The sequence below is a fragment of the Ischnura elegans genome, chromosome 6 (assembly GCF_921293095.1).
Source record: "Ischnura elegans chromosome 6, ioIscEleg1.1, whole genome shotgun sequence".
Taxonomy (NCBI): domain Eukaryota; kingdom Metazoa; phylum Arthropoda; class Insecta; order Odonata; family Coenagrionidae; genus Ischnura; species Ischnura elegans.
Window position 1 is genome coordinate 40,485,841 of NC_060251.1, and position 18,016 is coordinate 40,503,856.

The 18,016-nt window shown below is 38.3% G+C and overlaps 2 protein-coding genes and 1 long non-coding RNA gene across 5 annotated transcripts in view; 2 read left to right on the forward strand and 1 right to left on the reverse strand.

Moving 5' to 3' along the window:
* Positions 1 to 1,838, forward strand: part of LOC124160524 (putative mediator of RNA polymerase II transcription subunit 15) — a 40,361-nt gene extending 38,523 nt beyond the window's left edge. For all 3 annotated transcript variants that reach the window (XM_046536384.1, XM_046536386.1, XM_046536387.1), the window contains one exon: positions 1,565 to 1,838. In XM_046536384.1, coding sequence (XP_046392340.1) covers positions 1,565 to 1,576 — 12 coding nt within the window. In that variant the 3' untranslated portion in view covers positions 1,577 to 1,838. The remainder of the gene's footprint in view (positions 1 to 1,564) is intronic.
* On the reverse strand, positions 1,667 to 7,478 carry LOC124160526. Its single transcript, XM_046536390.1, has 3 exons — positions 6,994 to 7,478; positions 2,063 to 2,193; positions 1,667 to 1,975 (listed from the first exon to the last, which is right to left on the reverse strand). Exons 1-3 carry the CDS (start codon positions 7,298 to 7,300, stop codon positions 1,829 to 1,831), a joined length of 585 nt encoding a protein of 194 aa, XP_046392346.1. The 5' UTR covers positions 7,301 to 7,478; the 3' UTR covers positions 1,667 to 1,828.
* On the forward strand, positions 1,880 to 17,773 carry LOC124160527. Its single transcript, XR_006865178.1, has 4 exons — positions 1,880 to 1,964; positions 3,031 to 3,119; positions 6,180 to 6,568; positions 17,007 to 17,773. It is a non-coding gene; the product is annotated as an uncharacterized LOC124160527 (long non-coding RNA).
* Positions 17,774 to 18,016: the final 243 nt, after the last annotated feature.

The following is an 18,016-nucleotide window of genomic DNA, read 5'->3' on the forward strand; positions in this document are numbered from 1 at the left end:
TTGCACTGTTTCTATTTTAATAAAATTGATTCCAATGAAAAAGAAACTCTCCATGTTCATGCTCAGATCGGAAATCGCCATTAATTGAAAGAATTCGGTAGGTCAAAGTGAAAGATAAGATACCACCAAAAAATAAATATATGTACCTCAATCAGCCATTTTGTAGGAGTCATTCATTGAAGTGGTAAATCATTTCTCTTCGCTAAATACATATTAAATTTCTAGATTTACTTACAACTCTTGCACAAATAAAATTCAGGCGGTTAATAAATTAATAATTTAATAGCATTTAAATACTGTACATTGTGACCAGTTTCTTAATTCTCAAGCTGTGTCTTCTGTGATTTTCAGGGCTTTGACTAATGTCCATTTGATACAGCCATTTACATAGTCCATTTGATTCCTTTTCCCTCTTTGATGATGTAATGCTGGAACATTGAGTGATGAGAACATTATTGTATCGCTTGCTCTAAGTGGTTCCTGAAAATGGTACTCTTTGCCATGAGATCGATGTTCTTCGTCATAAGTAATTTTTAAAACAATGTTAAGGTGTTTAGTTACTGAGTGCAAAAAAAATCAAGGAAGATTCAACATGCCACACATTCAAATTTCTACCTTTGATTTTCATGAAAAATCTCAGTGATGTTGTCTGAGATTATTAAACATCTGTAGACAATACATATTGTATCAAAGTCTTACTAAGATTCTCTGTGCTTAATATTGTCTGTCTTGCCTAAGATTCTCTGTGTTATGTACGTTGGACTGACCTCTATTCAGTTTCTCGTTATGAATTTATCTTTAATGAGAGCAAAAGTGTCTATTTAGAAAAAAATTAATTTGTGTGGGGGATATTTTTTTGTAAAATATTCATCTTCGAACAATTTCAATAATTTAGGAAAAATGATTTAGGAAAGGACTGTTTTCTCATGATTTATCGGCTAAGGTCAAAATGACTGCCAAGCTTTCTATATAGGCAGGAGAGTCAAGGTGGTTTAGTGTTAACTGTGATGCAATCATTTTTTTTCAGCAAAACATAAAAGCTGATCAATTGTTGATGAGTTGACTTTATGGTAATTTATTGTATGTAATAAGATACAAACAGCTGTAGCAATTTTCCAGACTACTTTATTTGCTCTACCGGTTTCAACATTTACAAGTCACTATCAAGAGCTCTTGGTGGAAAATGGGGTAACGATGTCAACGTCCTCAAAAGATGCAATATGGAATGAAAACTCAATTGGCCACAAGAGCTCTTGATAATTATGTGTAAACATTGAATCGGGTTGAGAGAATAAAATAGTGCGGAAAATTACTACAGCTGTTTGTATCTTATTATGTAAAAACTGCTTCACTTTTTCATGTAGAATTGCACATGCACTCCTTAAAATCAAAGTTTCTTAGATTACATAAAAATGTTAGACTTAATATTCAAGAAAGTTATGCATCTAGAGGGTTAAGTTTTTACATTCATACCGATAACATACTTCATATTAGAAAAAAACATCATGAACTCCAAGAAACGAAATTTCTTATGGCAACTAAACAATGCACTCTTTCATTGCAGGATGACCAGTGACCTAGTTAATGAGCAAAATTATGACAACATAAAGCTGCTCAGGTATTTTACTGTTGTGTTGAACTCTACGGAAGATTTTGCTGTTGATCAGTGGTTTTTGTGGTCAGCAATTGACCATTAAATGCAAAGTGATGGATTGTGTGTCACACGAAAGTGATTTTAATAGACCATTTTAATGTATTTAAAGTGGATTCAGAGGAACTCTGGAGCCAAAGAGAAATGTGTACTGTAAATTGGTGTCAATTACAGCCACTACTTTTTACTTTGGCTATTTTTGTTGCTCATCTCAGCTTCCACTTGTGCCTTCAGATCATATCGCCTTGCCCTCGCCAAAGCATCAATTAATTTGGATGCTTTTCCTTCGTTGTCATCTGGCAGATTGCAAAAGGTAAGAAGAACCTGAAAGAAATGATATTTAAGTGACGACTGTATATCAATGCCTTAATTTAAAAAAAAACGTTAAAGCTGAGAATGTGAGCAAACTACCTGATATGCCTGGCGCTTCATGCTGAAAGGGTATTTCCCCTCGATTTCTTCAATTTCATGATCTGGTACATTTAAGTAGTGAGCCAAATCCCACCATTTTCTTCCAATATTCTCTGAGATCATATCCAGAACTAGAAATGAAAAAGTATCCCTGATTAGTTGGATAGAATGATTTAATAAACCAACAGTTAGTGTCTTTAACATCAAACAAAACTACACACTCACTGTTACATGTTCTTTTTCTAAGTCTACTTATGATTGCTAAAAAGATGACTGGCTTAGAAATCACTATTACTATTACACGTTCATTTTCTAAGTATATTTATGATTGCTAAAAAGATGGCTGGCTTAGTAATTTCAGTTACATTTGATAGAGAAGCACATAGTAGGTAATCAACACATTTGAGTGCATGAGATTCTTACATATACCTTTCCAGGGGTTAACATCATTAGCAAAAATCCAGTTCAACTGTCATAATTCTGTTAATAACATGCAGCAATACCCAGCTGCCTTCTTTTGTCAGTTATAAGTGACAACTACGTGTTAATGTGTTGACTGTTTATTCCTGCATTGACCAACCCAACTTTACTCCTTACTTACATCCCAAGTTAGGCATAACACAGCAATATATAAATATGTTTATAAATAATATTTTACCCATCAGCATAGACACTGGGAAAATATGAACGTAAAGTACATAAATAGATTCACAGAATGCAGACATTGGCGTTATAAACAATAGAATGTACCACGTCATGCTTATCCCAGTCTTATTCTTATAGTTATTTAATATATTTTTGTTTAATTTGACCACTTCATAGAATTTCATAGACAATTTCTGATATATATATAACTTTGTTAAACCATGTCCTTTCGTAAATTAATGGGATAACTTAGTTTATAGCAATAGTATTACATCTCTCTTGATAAATATTTACAGGAATATTATTGTTCTCACATAATATAGTAATTATCATCATGTCACAATGAGGGGAAACTGGAGAGAATTTGTTACAGCACCAGCCATTTTAGATACGAGGAAGAGCATATCATAAGGTAATTCTCATTTATCATAGAATGTTGGATAATTTATTACAGTGGAACCTCGTTAAAGTGAGTACGGGCTATAGCGACACCCCCGCTATTACGAGAGATAGCCGATGCACCGTCAATTGACCCTATAATAAGCGTGTTAAAAAATTCGTTTTTATGAGATCCTTTCGGTGTTGGCTCTCGCCATAGCGAGGGTTTCACCACCGGAAGACTTTCATGAAGACTCCTTAACCTCTGTAATTTCTAGCGATCTGTTAGAAATGAAGTTAATGGAGTGCTCAGTCTCAAATTTATGTGGTAAACTGTCGTTCGATAAATATAATGATGACGAAACAATGCTTTGCATGATTTTTATTCAGTGCGGCGCTTATAAATTGTTTGAATAGTTAGTCGTTATTTGAGTAAGGAAATTTAGTGATGCAAAAAAACATTGCCTTTCATCTGGATTTATGCTTACGTTTATCGGATAGATGTTTGTCTGTCGCCGCACCACTCCTGTTCCTGTATATCTGTTCGCAACAGGTATATTGGCTATTATTTGCTCCACCTCCTGTAAAACGACAATTCGCTATAGCGAGTGTTTATTAGTGCACCGTGGGGTGTCGTTATATTGAGGTTTCACTGTTCTTAGTTTTCTTTTAAAATCAACCCATGAGTGATGTAAAATAGTTTCCCATAAATATTGCCACAGAGACACTATAGGTTGAAGTAGAAGCAAACAGGGTTCCCACTCAACCATGAAAACCATAAAACCGTGAATAAGCCATGAATTTCGTCTACCGTGAAAAAAACCTGGAAAAAGCCGCTTATTTCGCCATAAAACCTTAGAAATCTCTCAAACTTGATCGTAGAACTACGTTAAACAGATAAAAAGAAAAATCTATATTTCGATAATGTTTCAAGGCCGAGGCATGTGCAGATACTGTCCACGTACTTTTCTGCCCATGTGTATTAATTGTTGTGTGTGCCATGACAGTGCATTGACCTTAAGACTGCGATTGAAAGACATTTAACCTGGCAAAAAATCAGGCACACGGAACTTCTTCACTTCCCTGCCACCCTGCTCTCTCCATTTTCCCACATCCTTTAGTGGGACCCGAATTTTACTAACTATAGGTGATGCCATAAGAGATAGCACTTTCATTGCTGCATTTGCATTCAAGGCATCTGTTGCGTTTGTTACATTTTTAATTAATATGCGGTCGATGATTGTTAAGTGATCAATGTTTCTGACTTAAATGCCTTATCTACAGACCGTGAATTTGATAATAATAATAATAAATTTATTTCACCATTGGCAAATTATACATCTGCAAGGCTTAAGTCAATATGAGATACCAGCATACATACATGATTGAATATGAGATACCAACATACATACATGATTGAAAATTTTCCAGGTTCTTGGGAATTCTCAAGATAATCATTTCACTATATGTACAAAACATTAGAAACAGAGCTGAGAGGGTTATAAACATACTAACAGAAAGATGGAAAATTATAGGCATTCAAGTTGCCATCAAGAAAATTTCCTTTATAATGCATCCTCCAGGTATTCATTAATACTGTAATAGCATTTTTCAGCTAGGAGGCTTTTTAGTCTCCTTTTGAATTCGGAAGGTGATTTGCAATTTTTTATTTCATCGGGAACCTTATTGTATCTGATTGTATTAAATTGATCTGATGACATTTAGACCGTGAAAACCTGGAAATTTTGTGTTTTTATAATGTAATTAGAGTGGGAACCCTGAACAAAGCTGAAAAAATTAAGTTTCTTACATAGTGCCTACCTTTATAATGGAATACTTTGGTACAACATTAATGATACTTTGATCAATGCAGAAATTCGTTGTCTCCGGAAAGGAAATAAGTTTTGATAAATAGGAGGTACAGGGTGTTGAAGGAGGAATCTAAAATACTAAAGAAGGTGGTTGGGGAGATCATTTAAGCATTTTTAAGCATTTTTTTGTCCTATACGAATGGGTTGGCAACTCCGTAGTTACCAAGCTATGGCAACGCAAACATTTCTTTGGGTGCACTTTGCTGTTCACATGAAAATGTTTTTGCTTGAATGTCAAGCCTCACGAATATTACAAAAGAGGATCCTCAAGTCAGCCTCTAAATTTGTTGTCAACCGCTGCGCATTTTAATAGGTTTCAAACATTGCCAATCGCTTAGCTGACTGACAAATTGATCTGATTTTCACAGGGGAATACATAATATATAGTTGGGGTGTAAACCAACATTTACTTTCATGAAGATGTTATTTATGATTATGGGCCTCCTCTATGCAATCCCCTTGTCAAGCCGATTTGACATTTTATTTTATGCTCTGGATTTTTTAAGACGTTAAATAATTAAGGTTGACAAAAATGTGCAATAAGGTAGTTTCATATTTTTTTTAAATTGCCTACATCGAAAGATTATTACTCCTGACGTACATATTTCATGCTTTTAGATTTTTAAATAACCATATCTATTTGTCGTGATTAAATGAAAAATGAAAATTTTATCAAGCGCTCGAAAATGCGACGGCTAACAATAAGTATGAATGTTGGGAAAAGCCCGTGTGACGACATTCTAGTTCCAGTTGCCACAGTGTGAAGCCACCTTGTTGCGAGGCTATGAGCACCGATACGATGCAGGCTGCTAGCAGGTAGCACTTGGCTTAAATAAGGATTATTAATATGTAACCTATCAAATGAAGGAAACTTTCCGGCCACAGGCAATTTTAATAGGTGATTATTAAGAGATGTTTCTCTGAGGTCTGTGCCTCATGCATGCATTGGTAATCTCAGACAATGTAGAACTCCTATCTACTCGTATAGCATCTAAATCCCTTACGTGAAGTGGCATCACATAGGTGCCAATCTGGCCTTTTTCAAATGCGGTTAAAATTGATCATTGCCATTAGTCTAAACTGGGATTTCTAAAACCAAATAATTTGTATATTATGCATACACTAATGGTGGGTAATGAATCGCAATCAATGCCTTTCGTTTTCTTTGATGAAGGAAACTACCCTATTGTATATAACAGAGAACTGGAAAAAATTCTTTTTAGAGATGGGGGATGGATGCTGAAGGGAGAATATGACAAACTGAAGTTGCCCAATAGAAGAAGAGAAGTGGCAGCAGGGGAGAGAAATGAACTAGGTATCATGCCATTTATTGCTTTCTGCGAGTGAAGCGGAGGAACCTTACTGAGAAGATAACCCAGCAGAGGTGGCCGTTAAGGAAGGATGGAAAAGGAGTCAGAGAAGAGGCGAAGAGTTTGGTTTTCCAGTGGTGCATTTGAGCCTCGTAAGGTTGTCATGAAGGAGCTCGGAGAGAATGCGGTGAAGATGAACCCTTGCAGGAGGAAACAAGTCAGAAAACAAATGGGATAATTCCGGGTTATCCATTTAGAGGCTTGAAAAATAACATTGCATCCGTCACCTGGCCAACTGAAAGGTTTGTTGATGGGCTATTTCTCTCCTCAATTTTTCACATAGGAACCCTATCCCAGTGGCGGAACTAGGAATAGGCTTTGGGGGGATTAGGGTGATTAGTGGGGGCTGCCCCCAAGAAAACGGGGAGGAAAAATTTTGAAAAATAACATGCTTGAAAATGCATTTTATATCATTTTGGCACTTAAAATTTAACTTAAAGCAGAAGCAGTTATTATTTATCAAATCCAGGAAATATTTTTAAATAATTTTTTGATTTCTCTGAGGCTTTGGGGGGGGGGAGATCTATCCCCCTCAGCCATGCAGTAGTGACGCCACTGAGGATGAGCAATGCTGAATTATTAACAGGAAGCGTATTTCTTTCTCCATATATATTACCAAAATCAACGATTCGTTTCAGATATGTGTTTCTGTAATTGATATAATCACCATGTCTTGGTATACCCTGCTCCTTCACAGGTTTCTCGCAGGTCGCCGACCTCTTTGACTCCGTCAGTTTCGTGCATTCAACAAGTGCTGCCGTGAATTGATCTCGATCTCTCCCATCGATACCCCTTAGCTCCAATACATTCACCAAGTCAATCAAAGTCCTGATGTAATACATAGCTCTCGAGGAGTTAACGATGTGAGAAAATTTCGCTTTAAGCCTTTCCAAATTGTCTTCATTGATGGTGATGTCTCTGTCCCTTACCCTTTGGATCACCGAAACGTGTGGCGGAGGTGACGAACTTTTCATATTTTCAACGCCTTAAATTAACACAGATTAATTTCCTTGCTGTTAATATTAATCAATCCCAACACTTTTAGGGAATAAATCACTGTCACCGAGAAAAAAAGAAGTTCTTCATCTTCAACCATAAGGTTCGCAAGTGTCCTTCAATTTCCTTTCTGCACTGCGATAGCGGAAAACGAAGATAAATACCCGCGTTGTTGTAGTTAGGGAAATCCCCGCCCAGTGCGTGGTAGCTGAGTCCATCTGTTGGACAATCTAACCACTAAGAGGGCGTCCCTTCGTGAGAGCGGGTTGGTTGATCTCTCTCATTTCAGAGATAATTTTTAAACGGACGTCGTTCATAGTTATAATTGAGGAAGTGGTTAAAGCAACTCTTAAAGAATACGCTAAAGGGGTTGAGAGTTCCTCTCCAGTCACCGTTTTTTGGTTAAGGTACCCTTCGAAGCCCTTGAAACAATTTTATTTAAGTATGAAAACTAATTTAATGATTGCCTAAGTTGGTTCTCGTATTGTAACAGCCGGTTTTTGGCGGTCATGTACGTAATGATGATGGTCTAGCAGCCATAAATGATGATTCACTAAGGGCATTTTTACCAGTGGACTGCGCAAGTATGTTGAGAACTTCAGCAAGAACTTCACCTATTGTTGCTGTTTCTTTATTCTGGGGTAGATCATTATGAGGGTGGGGGAACGTACCCCTAATTTGGGGTTAGTCTTAAGACTATGCCTGAATCCGCCTCTTATTGTAATTAGAGAATGGTAGAGTTTGGATTTCACCTATTATCGTTTCTGGAATGCGGATTTAGTAATGATAATTCACTATTCAAATTGCTGGAGGTTACGTCAAATTAATTTACATTAATTTTTTTGCATTAAATTAAGTCGTGGTGGCTACCAGTTATTCAACCTGAATGTTGGTTTGAATAGGTGAGGGTAGAGCTACCACAGTGTAAGCATCAGGCGTGTGATATTTTTCACGCATTAAGGGGTTAGGGGAAAGGGGGAACCATAGGAATTTCGTTCGGGGGGGTGGGGGGGGGGTCCCAAGATCACGGGGGAAAATTCTTGAAAAACAGGGAACTAAGTAGAGTGTTTTAAACTAATTTTAAAAGCTTTCGCAAGCAAAAAACTTCATTTTTCAAAGAAACCTTTTGTAAATTCATGATTTTTCAATATTTTGTTTTCTTTTAGGAAGCAAAGTGATTGTGTTTTTATATTTCGGGGAGATGTCAGTACCCCCCGGACCTCCCCCCTCGCTGTGCTACCGGTGAGGGGTCCAATTAATTTCTCTGGACTGGCAGGATTTCGATTTGCGATGTCCGATGGCTACCTCAAGGTACAGAGGGCATTAAGCTAAACTCTTGGCTGATCACCCAGCCATTTCGAGGGGGCAGTGGCCATGGGTGCAAGAGAAAAATCGCTGAGTTATTCTCTTTTATAGAATATTCTACCATTTCTCTCGGTACAGTATATTCGGTTTCACTAGTGGCAGCTCACGCCGTCTTTATTTACAGGGGCGGATTCAGCATCAAATTTGAGGTCATGACCTCGGTACGGCAGGTACGAGAAAACCCCTGAGAGGTGTTCCTCCGAATAAATTTTCATAAAGATATACCAATTTATACGCATTTCGGAGCCAATATTCATTTATTTTCTTAGCAGCAGATGAAAGTGAACAATTTTAGACAATTAAGGAGTTTAACTATTGAGAAGAAATAAAAAGTCTGAAAAACTATTTATCTGATGAAAATGTTAAGAATTCTATCAAATTTGGGGGGGGGTCATGACCCCTGTCACCCCCCTAAACCCGCCACTGCCTTCATGACGGCGTTGAGATTCAGCAATCCCGTACCCTTCCTACCATATCCTTACCCTGGAGGCGTCGTCCAGTTCTCATCACGGCGGCACCTACATTCCCTTATTATTTACTCTGACTTCCTTCCTCTTGAGGTGCATCTGACTCAGTGGCGGTTTGCCCATAAGGACTCTCGGACGCCGCCCCTCCCAAATATTTGAAAAAGTAAAAAAAATAAATATCCATTAATTTATAATTATACATCTGATTAATCAAAGCGTTTTTTCAGTCCCATACATCGAAAGTGTTGGAAAAACACGAAAAGAAATAGCGCGAGAAGTTCGTATTTGTAGCCGTGGGGCGCTGGCCAGAACGTCCCAATCCATCCCCATGCAGTTATATGGAGAGTGGTAGTGGTGGGGGCCGCTGGTGCTATGACGCGTCTAACGTTGTGTCTTATGGAACTCTTGGGACGTCGTCCGAAAATGCGCAGAGCGACGTGTGAGTTGACATCGCTGCGCAGGCCGGCGGGCGTACAATCTGGCGTCTACTTGGTGCTGCCACAGAAAAGGGACGTACGGAATCAGAATGGTCACTGTACTGGGTGTAGTTATACGATTTTAATTTTTAATTACTGGTAGGTATTGCTACAGTAAATAAATTATCCCATTATGCTTGCGTTTTTTGGTGTTTGAATTCCGGAACACATAAAATCCAACCAGTTAAAGGCCGTATTGACGAAGGAAAACTATTCTCGAGTATTTGACACAGTTCTGTTATGATTACGAATTTCAAGAACCTTGGGGAAACTAATATTATAATATTTAGGCCTTAACAATGTATTCATATCTTCCCGATGATTAGAAATACGGTACCTATTTTTCAGATAAATTTATCAAAAGACCTGCAGTATTAGGAAAAATCAGTTAACATTCCCCACTGATTTATAATTTAAGAAATAGTTGCGTGCGTGAAAGGGTGAAGGATTAAATATGATTTAAATCGTTAAGCGTGACTTTAAATAGAGTCATTCAATTAATGTCATGAAGTGCCGCGTACAATGCACCTTTTGTGTGTAGGTTCATCATTTTTCTAGCCGTCCTTGTTGTATTAGTTCATGTTCACCTAATTCCTCAGTGGCAGAGCGGTAGCTATCTGACGGAAAATGCCCACTTGGGTCTGATTTAAGTGGCCTCGAAGAGTTCATATCAGTGAGGAAATCCTTACAGCTCCCATCTGTGGCTCAGTCGAGTCGTCTTCTTTTACGATCTAGAACTTATTTTCTGTTATATCATGGCAATGATTTCGAAGACACGGTTATTCCAAATGCGACCCGTTGGCGTCTCGTGTGTTTACCACATATGAATCTTAGACTCAAGGAGATGGTCCGTGACGTCCTTTGTTTGCGTGAATGCCTTTGCTGACCTTAAATTCGTCCCTCAGCTGAATCAGCATTAGTGGACCACGACTTCTATCTCCCTTGAGTCGTCCTTATAGTAACGGCAAGACTCTCGGAAAGAACGGAGTGAAATGAGTTCAGACATCATTTTCGAGGAGTTAATTGTGCGTAATTGGCGATTAAGAAGTTTCTTAGTGCTGTGTGTACATTCAAGAAGACAATTTTGAATTAATCAACAGTGCTCGTTTTTTTAAGGGAAATATAGGGAAAAATTGTCCCAATTCTGTGTCCAGGCACCTTGTTCTTTTTGGTCGTATTTTTCGTCGGCCTATTTTGTGTCGTCCCTTGTTTATTTATAGACTAGTGCCCTTGCCATGTGTTCAATCAGAAAGAAATTGTTGTCCAGCGCTGATTTCAACGAACGTGTAATTGATCACTTTGCTGGACAAAATGAAAGAAGGATGGACTTTTGCAATACAACTAAAGGCCTGTGAGTATTTCCTATTTTGTTAAAAATGTGTGAGAAATGTTTAATTGTTGATTTTAAATCATACTGTATTCAAGAAGTATCGCGAACACCGCCATCAAAGTTTACATCTGCAAAGCAAAGCGCGGGCATTCTAGTAGTGTTTGTTGCCTAGTGGAAGTCAGTGACACTCTCCTCCCTCCTCAGGTGTTACAAGTGTCATTGCTACCTAAATCATTGCAAATGTTGTATAGATTTGACAAATAACGCATTATTATTGCAAAACGAACAACAGAAGTGTATTGCGGGCATATCCGCACGAAGAATGTAGACGCTAAAACCTAAAGTTACGTATTTTCGTTTGTATTTGCAAAATATCGCAGCAAATATATTTTTATTCTTCAAGATCATTGATCAGTATCATCGAGAGTCCGGACTAAGCCGATCCGTATGACCGAGAGTCTACTGCATTTAGTATTTATTAATCAAGCTTTATTAGGAAAACTAGGTATTTTTGTTGAAAAAAAACGGAACGTATGGCATCACAGAATTTAATTCCTATATTGCCGTAAAAACTTAATAAAATACACGAAATATTCAAAAATTATGACCCCCCGGTGGAGTGCGCCCCCCCTAGCATTTGACTCACGAGCCGCCACTGATCTGACTTGCTTCACGGTCATCGAGAGCAGGCGCTGGTCCAGCATCAAATTTGGGGGAAGGGGGTCATCAGTGATGTCATGACAAAATTAGCAGTGCCTGAGCGCACTTTCCGTAACTTTTTTTAGATGTGAAATATTACTCTGCGTGTTTTGTTAATTACAAGTTATTATTTACATTTTATTACAAAAATTTTTGTTTCGGCTAGGAACGTATATATTAGAAATTTTAAGGCAACAATATTGATAAAAGTGTTATTTGTTTAATGCCGTAACGGCGTTCCGGCACCATGACACCTCTGGGGGTCATGACCTGGATCCGTGGAGTATGGAATACCCCCGTGGCGTAGCCAGGAATTTTGTTCGGGGGCCCAAAACTAGGGCGGAAAATTTTTGAAAAACAGGGTACTAAGTAGAGTGTTTTAAACTAATTTTAACACTTTTCATAATCGAAAAAACTTCATTTGTTGAAGAAATATTTTGTAAATTCATGATTTTTCAATATTTTATTTTCTATTGTGAAGGAAAATAATTGTCTTTACATATTTCGGGGGGGGGGGGGGGGGTCCGGACTCCCCACCCCGGCTACGCCATTGGAATACCCCCTGGTAGAATTCTCTTGTACCCATTGTCACTGACCCCTCGCAATTGCTGGGTGATCAGACAAGTGTTTAGCTTACTGCCCTCTGAACCTTGATGTAACCATCGGACATCCCACATCAAAATCCTGGAAGTGCGAGGGGGTTCAGGAAAAGTAATTTCCCCCTGGGAGAGAAGGGTGTTTTTACCATATGGAGTGCTACGCTCTACGATAAATACAGCTCAAATTTCTCTCACGCTTGGGACTTGTAGCCAAGCATTTGCATATATACTACCTTTACCCCTTTACAATGGTAAAAAAAATTAAAATATTTTTAAAAATTTGATAAAATTTGGGGGAGTCCTGATCCCTGTCTACTGGTGGACTACCTCCCTAAATCCGCCCCTGCTCGAATGCGTATCCCCGCGAGCCCGCCCTGGGTTTCCGATCTAGTGTCCGCAGGCTTCTTCCGTGGCTCGCCTTTCTTGGAGAGTGCAATTGATATCGGAGGGTTCATTTGGAGGGTAGGTACACACTTAGGTACAGAGAATGATTGGAAGCAGACTTTGACCAATATGGGAAGGATAATGTTCAGATATCAGCTGAAAATCGACAAAAAGAAGACTAAGATATTAGTCCCGCCAATATTTTTTGTTAGTCTGCATCCCTGCTGGGAAGCCGAATTACCAACTATGGAATAAGCGAGAAATAAACACTCATTAGAATACCGCAGGCGAAGAAGGCTTACTACAAAAAGAAGAGTATTCTTTCAGCTGAGAATACAAGCACAAAAGTAAGGAAGAAATTCTTCAGATGCTACGTATGGAGCATGTTTCTCTATGGTTGCGAGGCTTGGACGTTGACAGCAGCAGAGAAGTCAAGAGAGGAAGCATTCGAAACGTGGTGCCATCGAAGAATGATGTAAATAAAATGGATCGACCGTGTAAGTAGTGAGGAAGTGCTGAGAAAAGAGAACTCTTCTAAAAACTTTAAGGAGAATACGGGACAACGTACTTGGCCATATTAAGAGATATTAAGATAGGCCCTGATGAAAACAATCATAGAAGGACAGGTGGAAGGGAAGAAGGGCAAGGGACGGCCCCGAATGGGTTACATCGGACAGGTTCTAAAGGATGTAAAAGAGAAGAAATACGTCGCTATGAAAAGGATAGCGGAATGGACAGCTGCGTCAAACCAATCTTAGGAATGTTGACGATTTATGATAACACTGAAATAGCGTATCCTAAACATTTCCCGGGGGGTTGAACCCTCCCTCGATAAAGGGCTATAGTAAATGCAAGGCGTTATTTCGTTTGAGAATTTTCTTTTTATATATATACAAACGGCTGGTGTCCTAACACCCCCGCCACACCCCTATTGAGGCGGCTTGCGGGGTAGTACGTATAGTAGATGTAGAACCCAACCCGGCCCTGTAAAGGGGAAGTCATTGGTGTCAAGACCCTCCTTCTGAGGCAAGTAGCCCAATGACGCGAAATCTTGAAAAAAAGGAAGGCCTACCCGTGTCAAACGTGGGATAAGGATTAGTTCACCCTAATCTGTACTCAGTTTTAAAAAAATAGTTCCCACTTTTTCACGTTTTCAAGTTCGTTCGTTTTTCAAGTTTTCGTTCAAGTTGTTTCTCATATGGAAACTTTTGAGTATTCATCCGCCAAAACGCATGTCCATGTATAACTAACTAAATAAAACAGATAAAATTTAATATCAGTTTCATCGATCGAACGTGTAAATTTTTCCAATTATTTTCTCCATAGTTCAATTACATCGAAAAAAGTATGATGTGTGAGTAGCAAGCATTTCCAAAAAGGATCAGGAAAATGAATTGTATGTCTCAGTCGATTATCATTGGCCATTAATTTATCACCACTCGTAAGTAGTATGATATGAAAAAAAAGCCATTCATCCCGCGTTTAAATAGCCACGGGAGCGCGCCATTCATCGTATATTATTAGTAGCGGAAATCCTCAAATGTTATCAGGCTTGCAAAATTTCCGTTTATTTTCTCCCCTACTGCGAACGTTTCTTCATTTCGATATACGACCGTTGGGGGAGGATGAGATGTATTATAGATAAACTCAGTTCTAGGCATCCACCTTCCCCATTTATTCCACACTTTTCCTTTGATCACGGGCGAGAGCACCCCTTGCCCCTCAAAAAAAAAAAAAAACAACGAAATTTTCAAATCCTCTGCTTCTAATTTATCGTCTTCAACAGTTTCTTATGTTCACCATCTTTGTGGACACCCTCCTCATGCCTTTTCGTTTCAAACTATTTCCCCTTTTCCTTTTTTTTCGAAATGGGCGCATCTATATGTTTCTTAATTGGGGTTGGAAACGCGGAATTGGGAATATTTAAACATATCTTAAAATTACGTTCTAGAAGTGTTCTGAACCTTTAAAGGACTCTTGGTTATTGCATGTTTTCAATCGAAGTTGTTGAAATTTTGCTTATTTTTTTCAATGTCGGGGGTTACATTAGAACCTGTAAGGATTTGATTCTTTCCCGGCGAATGGTTCCCGGGCTTCCCTCCGGGTTAGGCAATGTATTTCTGCCGACGTTTTAATGAAATACTTGGTTGGCCAGCCCTAAGGACGATGGAGAATCATTTCATCGAAACGTCGGCGAAAATGGAGTGCCTAACCCGGTGGGAAACCCGAGAGATTGAAAAAAATCTTCTGTTTACGCTTATGCACTCGGAAACCACATTTCTGACGCCTCGGCTCCATTCTTGCATTCCTTCCCTAAGGGTCGCGAATCCGAACAATATTACGCGACTCGCCACATCATGACTCTCCCGCAATTTGTTAGAAAACATGACGTCATTTTCCACAAAAAATATCCACTAGTGGGTCTATTTATCGCAATCCCTAAAGGGAGGGTCGAGTGGCGTGATATCGTGCGACAGATGATGCTTTGAATGACTCAGCTTCCAATGGCAGATTTATTGAAGGAGGGGTTTAAGTCCAAGCTTAGGCAAGAAAATTGAGGAAGGCGAGTAGAAATAATACGTATTGCCTAAGAAACGAGATAGCATTGTACCGTGAGGTTTTCCATTTGTATTATGTGATATAACCCAGTGTTGTAGTTGGAAAAAAAATTAGGCGGTACTCCTCAAATATTGCCAACAGCTGAACATTTTTTATATATCCGGAATTCAAATGTCAAACTCCAACTCTTACAGTAGTTCCAAGTTGTGCCTCGAGATAACTCTGAACAAGTAAATAATCATTCGTTTTTTCTTAATGAAATCAATTGGACAATTTACAGTTGGGCTATTTTTTGCATATTTAAAAAGGTAGTTTAACCGGTACGCTTATAACGAGTTTGTACTTTGGGGGGTACGCCGTGCCGGCCCAACTACAGCACTGATATCACCGTCGGGTCAATATGAGGTAAATTCCATTAAATTCAACCTTTTGGAAAAACGCCAATGTTACCTTGACCATCATTTGCGTGTAGCGTTGTTTTGTCTCATATCTCTATGAACTTGTTTAACATATTACCTACTTAAATACTTATGAATCTTAATTTATTTTCAAACGAGGTGCAACGCCTAACAAATTTTTCTCTCTTCCAGGAAAATTAAAGAAAAAATGCAGGAAAAATGTTTATGAGAGAGAGGGAGTTTCGAAGAACTTTAAAAGTCTACCTTAATCTTTATGTTGAGTAAATTTACACAACATTTATCGCACATTCGTGGCCCAAAGAACACCGCTCTGAGTACGTAAATTGATTTGCGATCGTAATTAATAATACGTGGATATATTTTGATTTAGTAATCCAAAAGCTGTCTTTCCAAAGGGAATGGTTCCATATTCAAGTCTATGAATTTCGTGACGCGTGCGAGAATCTCACGTTCCTAAAATGACGATTTTACTTTGACCTCAGCAGCGTGCGAAATCGTCACCTCTGTGGTTGAGGATTTTTTGTATGCACGAATATTTTTTTATATCCTCGAAATTTATGCGTTCTTAATGTATGCGAGCTTGTAAAAACCTTGGTATCGACCTATTTTTCCCTTTTTTCGGAAAAAATTTGATGTGCAGTACAACTGACATTCGATTGAAGTTGCAGCTGTGAGTACTTAACTTGCCAATTTTTGCCCAACCAATGTGAGGAATAAATCGTGCTTAGTCACATTCCCCGCAATAAAGAGCCGTAAAAGCTGGCGAAAAGATGGTTGGTAAATTGGTATCCATCAGCATGCAAATAAAAACAATATCTTCCTTCAAAGCTAAAAAATTTGTCCCATCATCATCATTAGTCAACAATCCTAAGATTGGTTTGACGCAGCTCTCCATTTCTCTCTCCTATCCGCTAATCTCTTCATTGCTACATATTTATTCTCTTTTACATCCTTTATAACCTGTCCGATATAACTCATTCGGGGCCGTCCCTTGCCCTTTTTCCCTTCCACTTGTCCTTCAACGATTGTCTTCATCAGACCATCGTGCCTCAAAATGTGGCCAACTAAGTTGTCCCTTCTTCTGCTTAATGTTTTTAGGAGGCTTCTCTTTTCTCCTACTCTCCTTAGCACTTCATGGTTACTCACACGGTCAATCCATTTTATCTTCATCATTCTTCGGTAGCACCACATTTCGAATGCCTCCACTCTTGACTTCTCTGCTGCTGTCAACGTCCAAGCCTCGCTTCCATAGAGAAACATACTCCATATGTCCCATTAATTTAAAAAAAATATAGCATGAAGATTTTTTGGTTAAATAGGGGAAAAATGTTAATAATTTTGAAGATGATTAATTATTTTAAGCCGATTTATTATTTTTTATTTTAGGAATATTGAATGTGATAAAGCATCGTAACCTAAGCACTCGGAATCGCTAATTACGGTAAGTTATTTTGTATTACCTTCATTATCCTTGCTTTCCCATTAAATATGACTTTGAAGTATCTCGTTCCCAAAGATTTCCTTCAAATTTTTAACGAGAATATAAAGAAACAGACTTATATATTTTAACTAAATCATCAGATCACTGAATTGAGAAGATCATTTTATCGATATCTAGTATTGATACCGTAAAATTAACAGCTCTATATTACGTTGCTCTAAATGGAAAAGTTTACTCCGTTGACTCTCTTACTTAACTGGTTAAAGCAGCTATCCCATTAACATAGAAGCTATTTTACTAATCAAAGTCCCAACAGTAATAATTAATAAAAATGAAATTATCACAGCCTAGTTAAACCTATCATTTGTATGGAGTGAAAATGTAAATTATGAAACAAATGGAGAGACATAATCGCTGAAATAGCTTTAGCTATACTTATAAATACCTGTACCATTGCATAGATAGTGAAACTACTATCATTCCTATATTTTTTGTGAGCTCTTTAATAGTATACCAAAAATTTGACGTATAACGTCCCGTCTGGGTTATGTCGTCACCTAGGGCCGCCAAGAGAAATTAAGGAGCCTGAGCACTGATCTATTGGTGACGTATCTCCCCACCCCTTCCTCCAACTTTGAAAACACTTTAATTTTTTTCGGAACACTTCAGTGTTTCTGTAAAAGTGAGATCCAGGGAAAAGTTACCCCTCCAACAGTTCTTCCCCTAGTTAGCCTGTTATCGGTTTCAGTGGCGCGACTATGGGTTGGGGGGGGGGGAATAGGGGATAGATCACCCCCAAAGCCTCAGAGAAATAAAAAAAAATTTTAAACTATCGTCTAGATTTGACGTATAATAACTTCATCTGCTTAAAGTTAAATTTTAAGTACCAAAATGATGTTAAATGAATTTCCAGGCATGTCATTTATCGAAAATTTTCCCGGAACCCTCGTTGCCT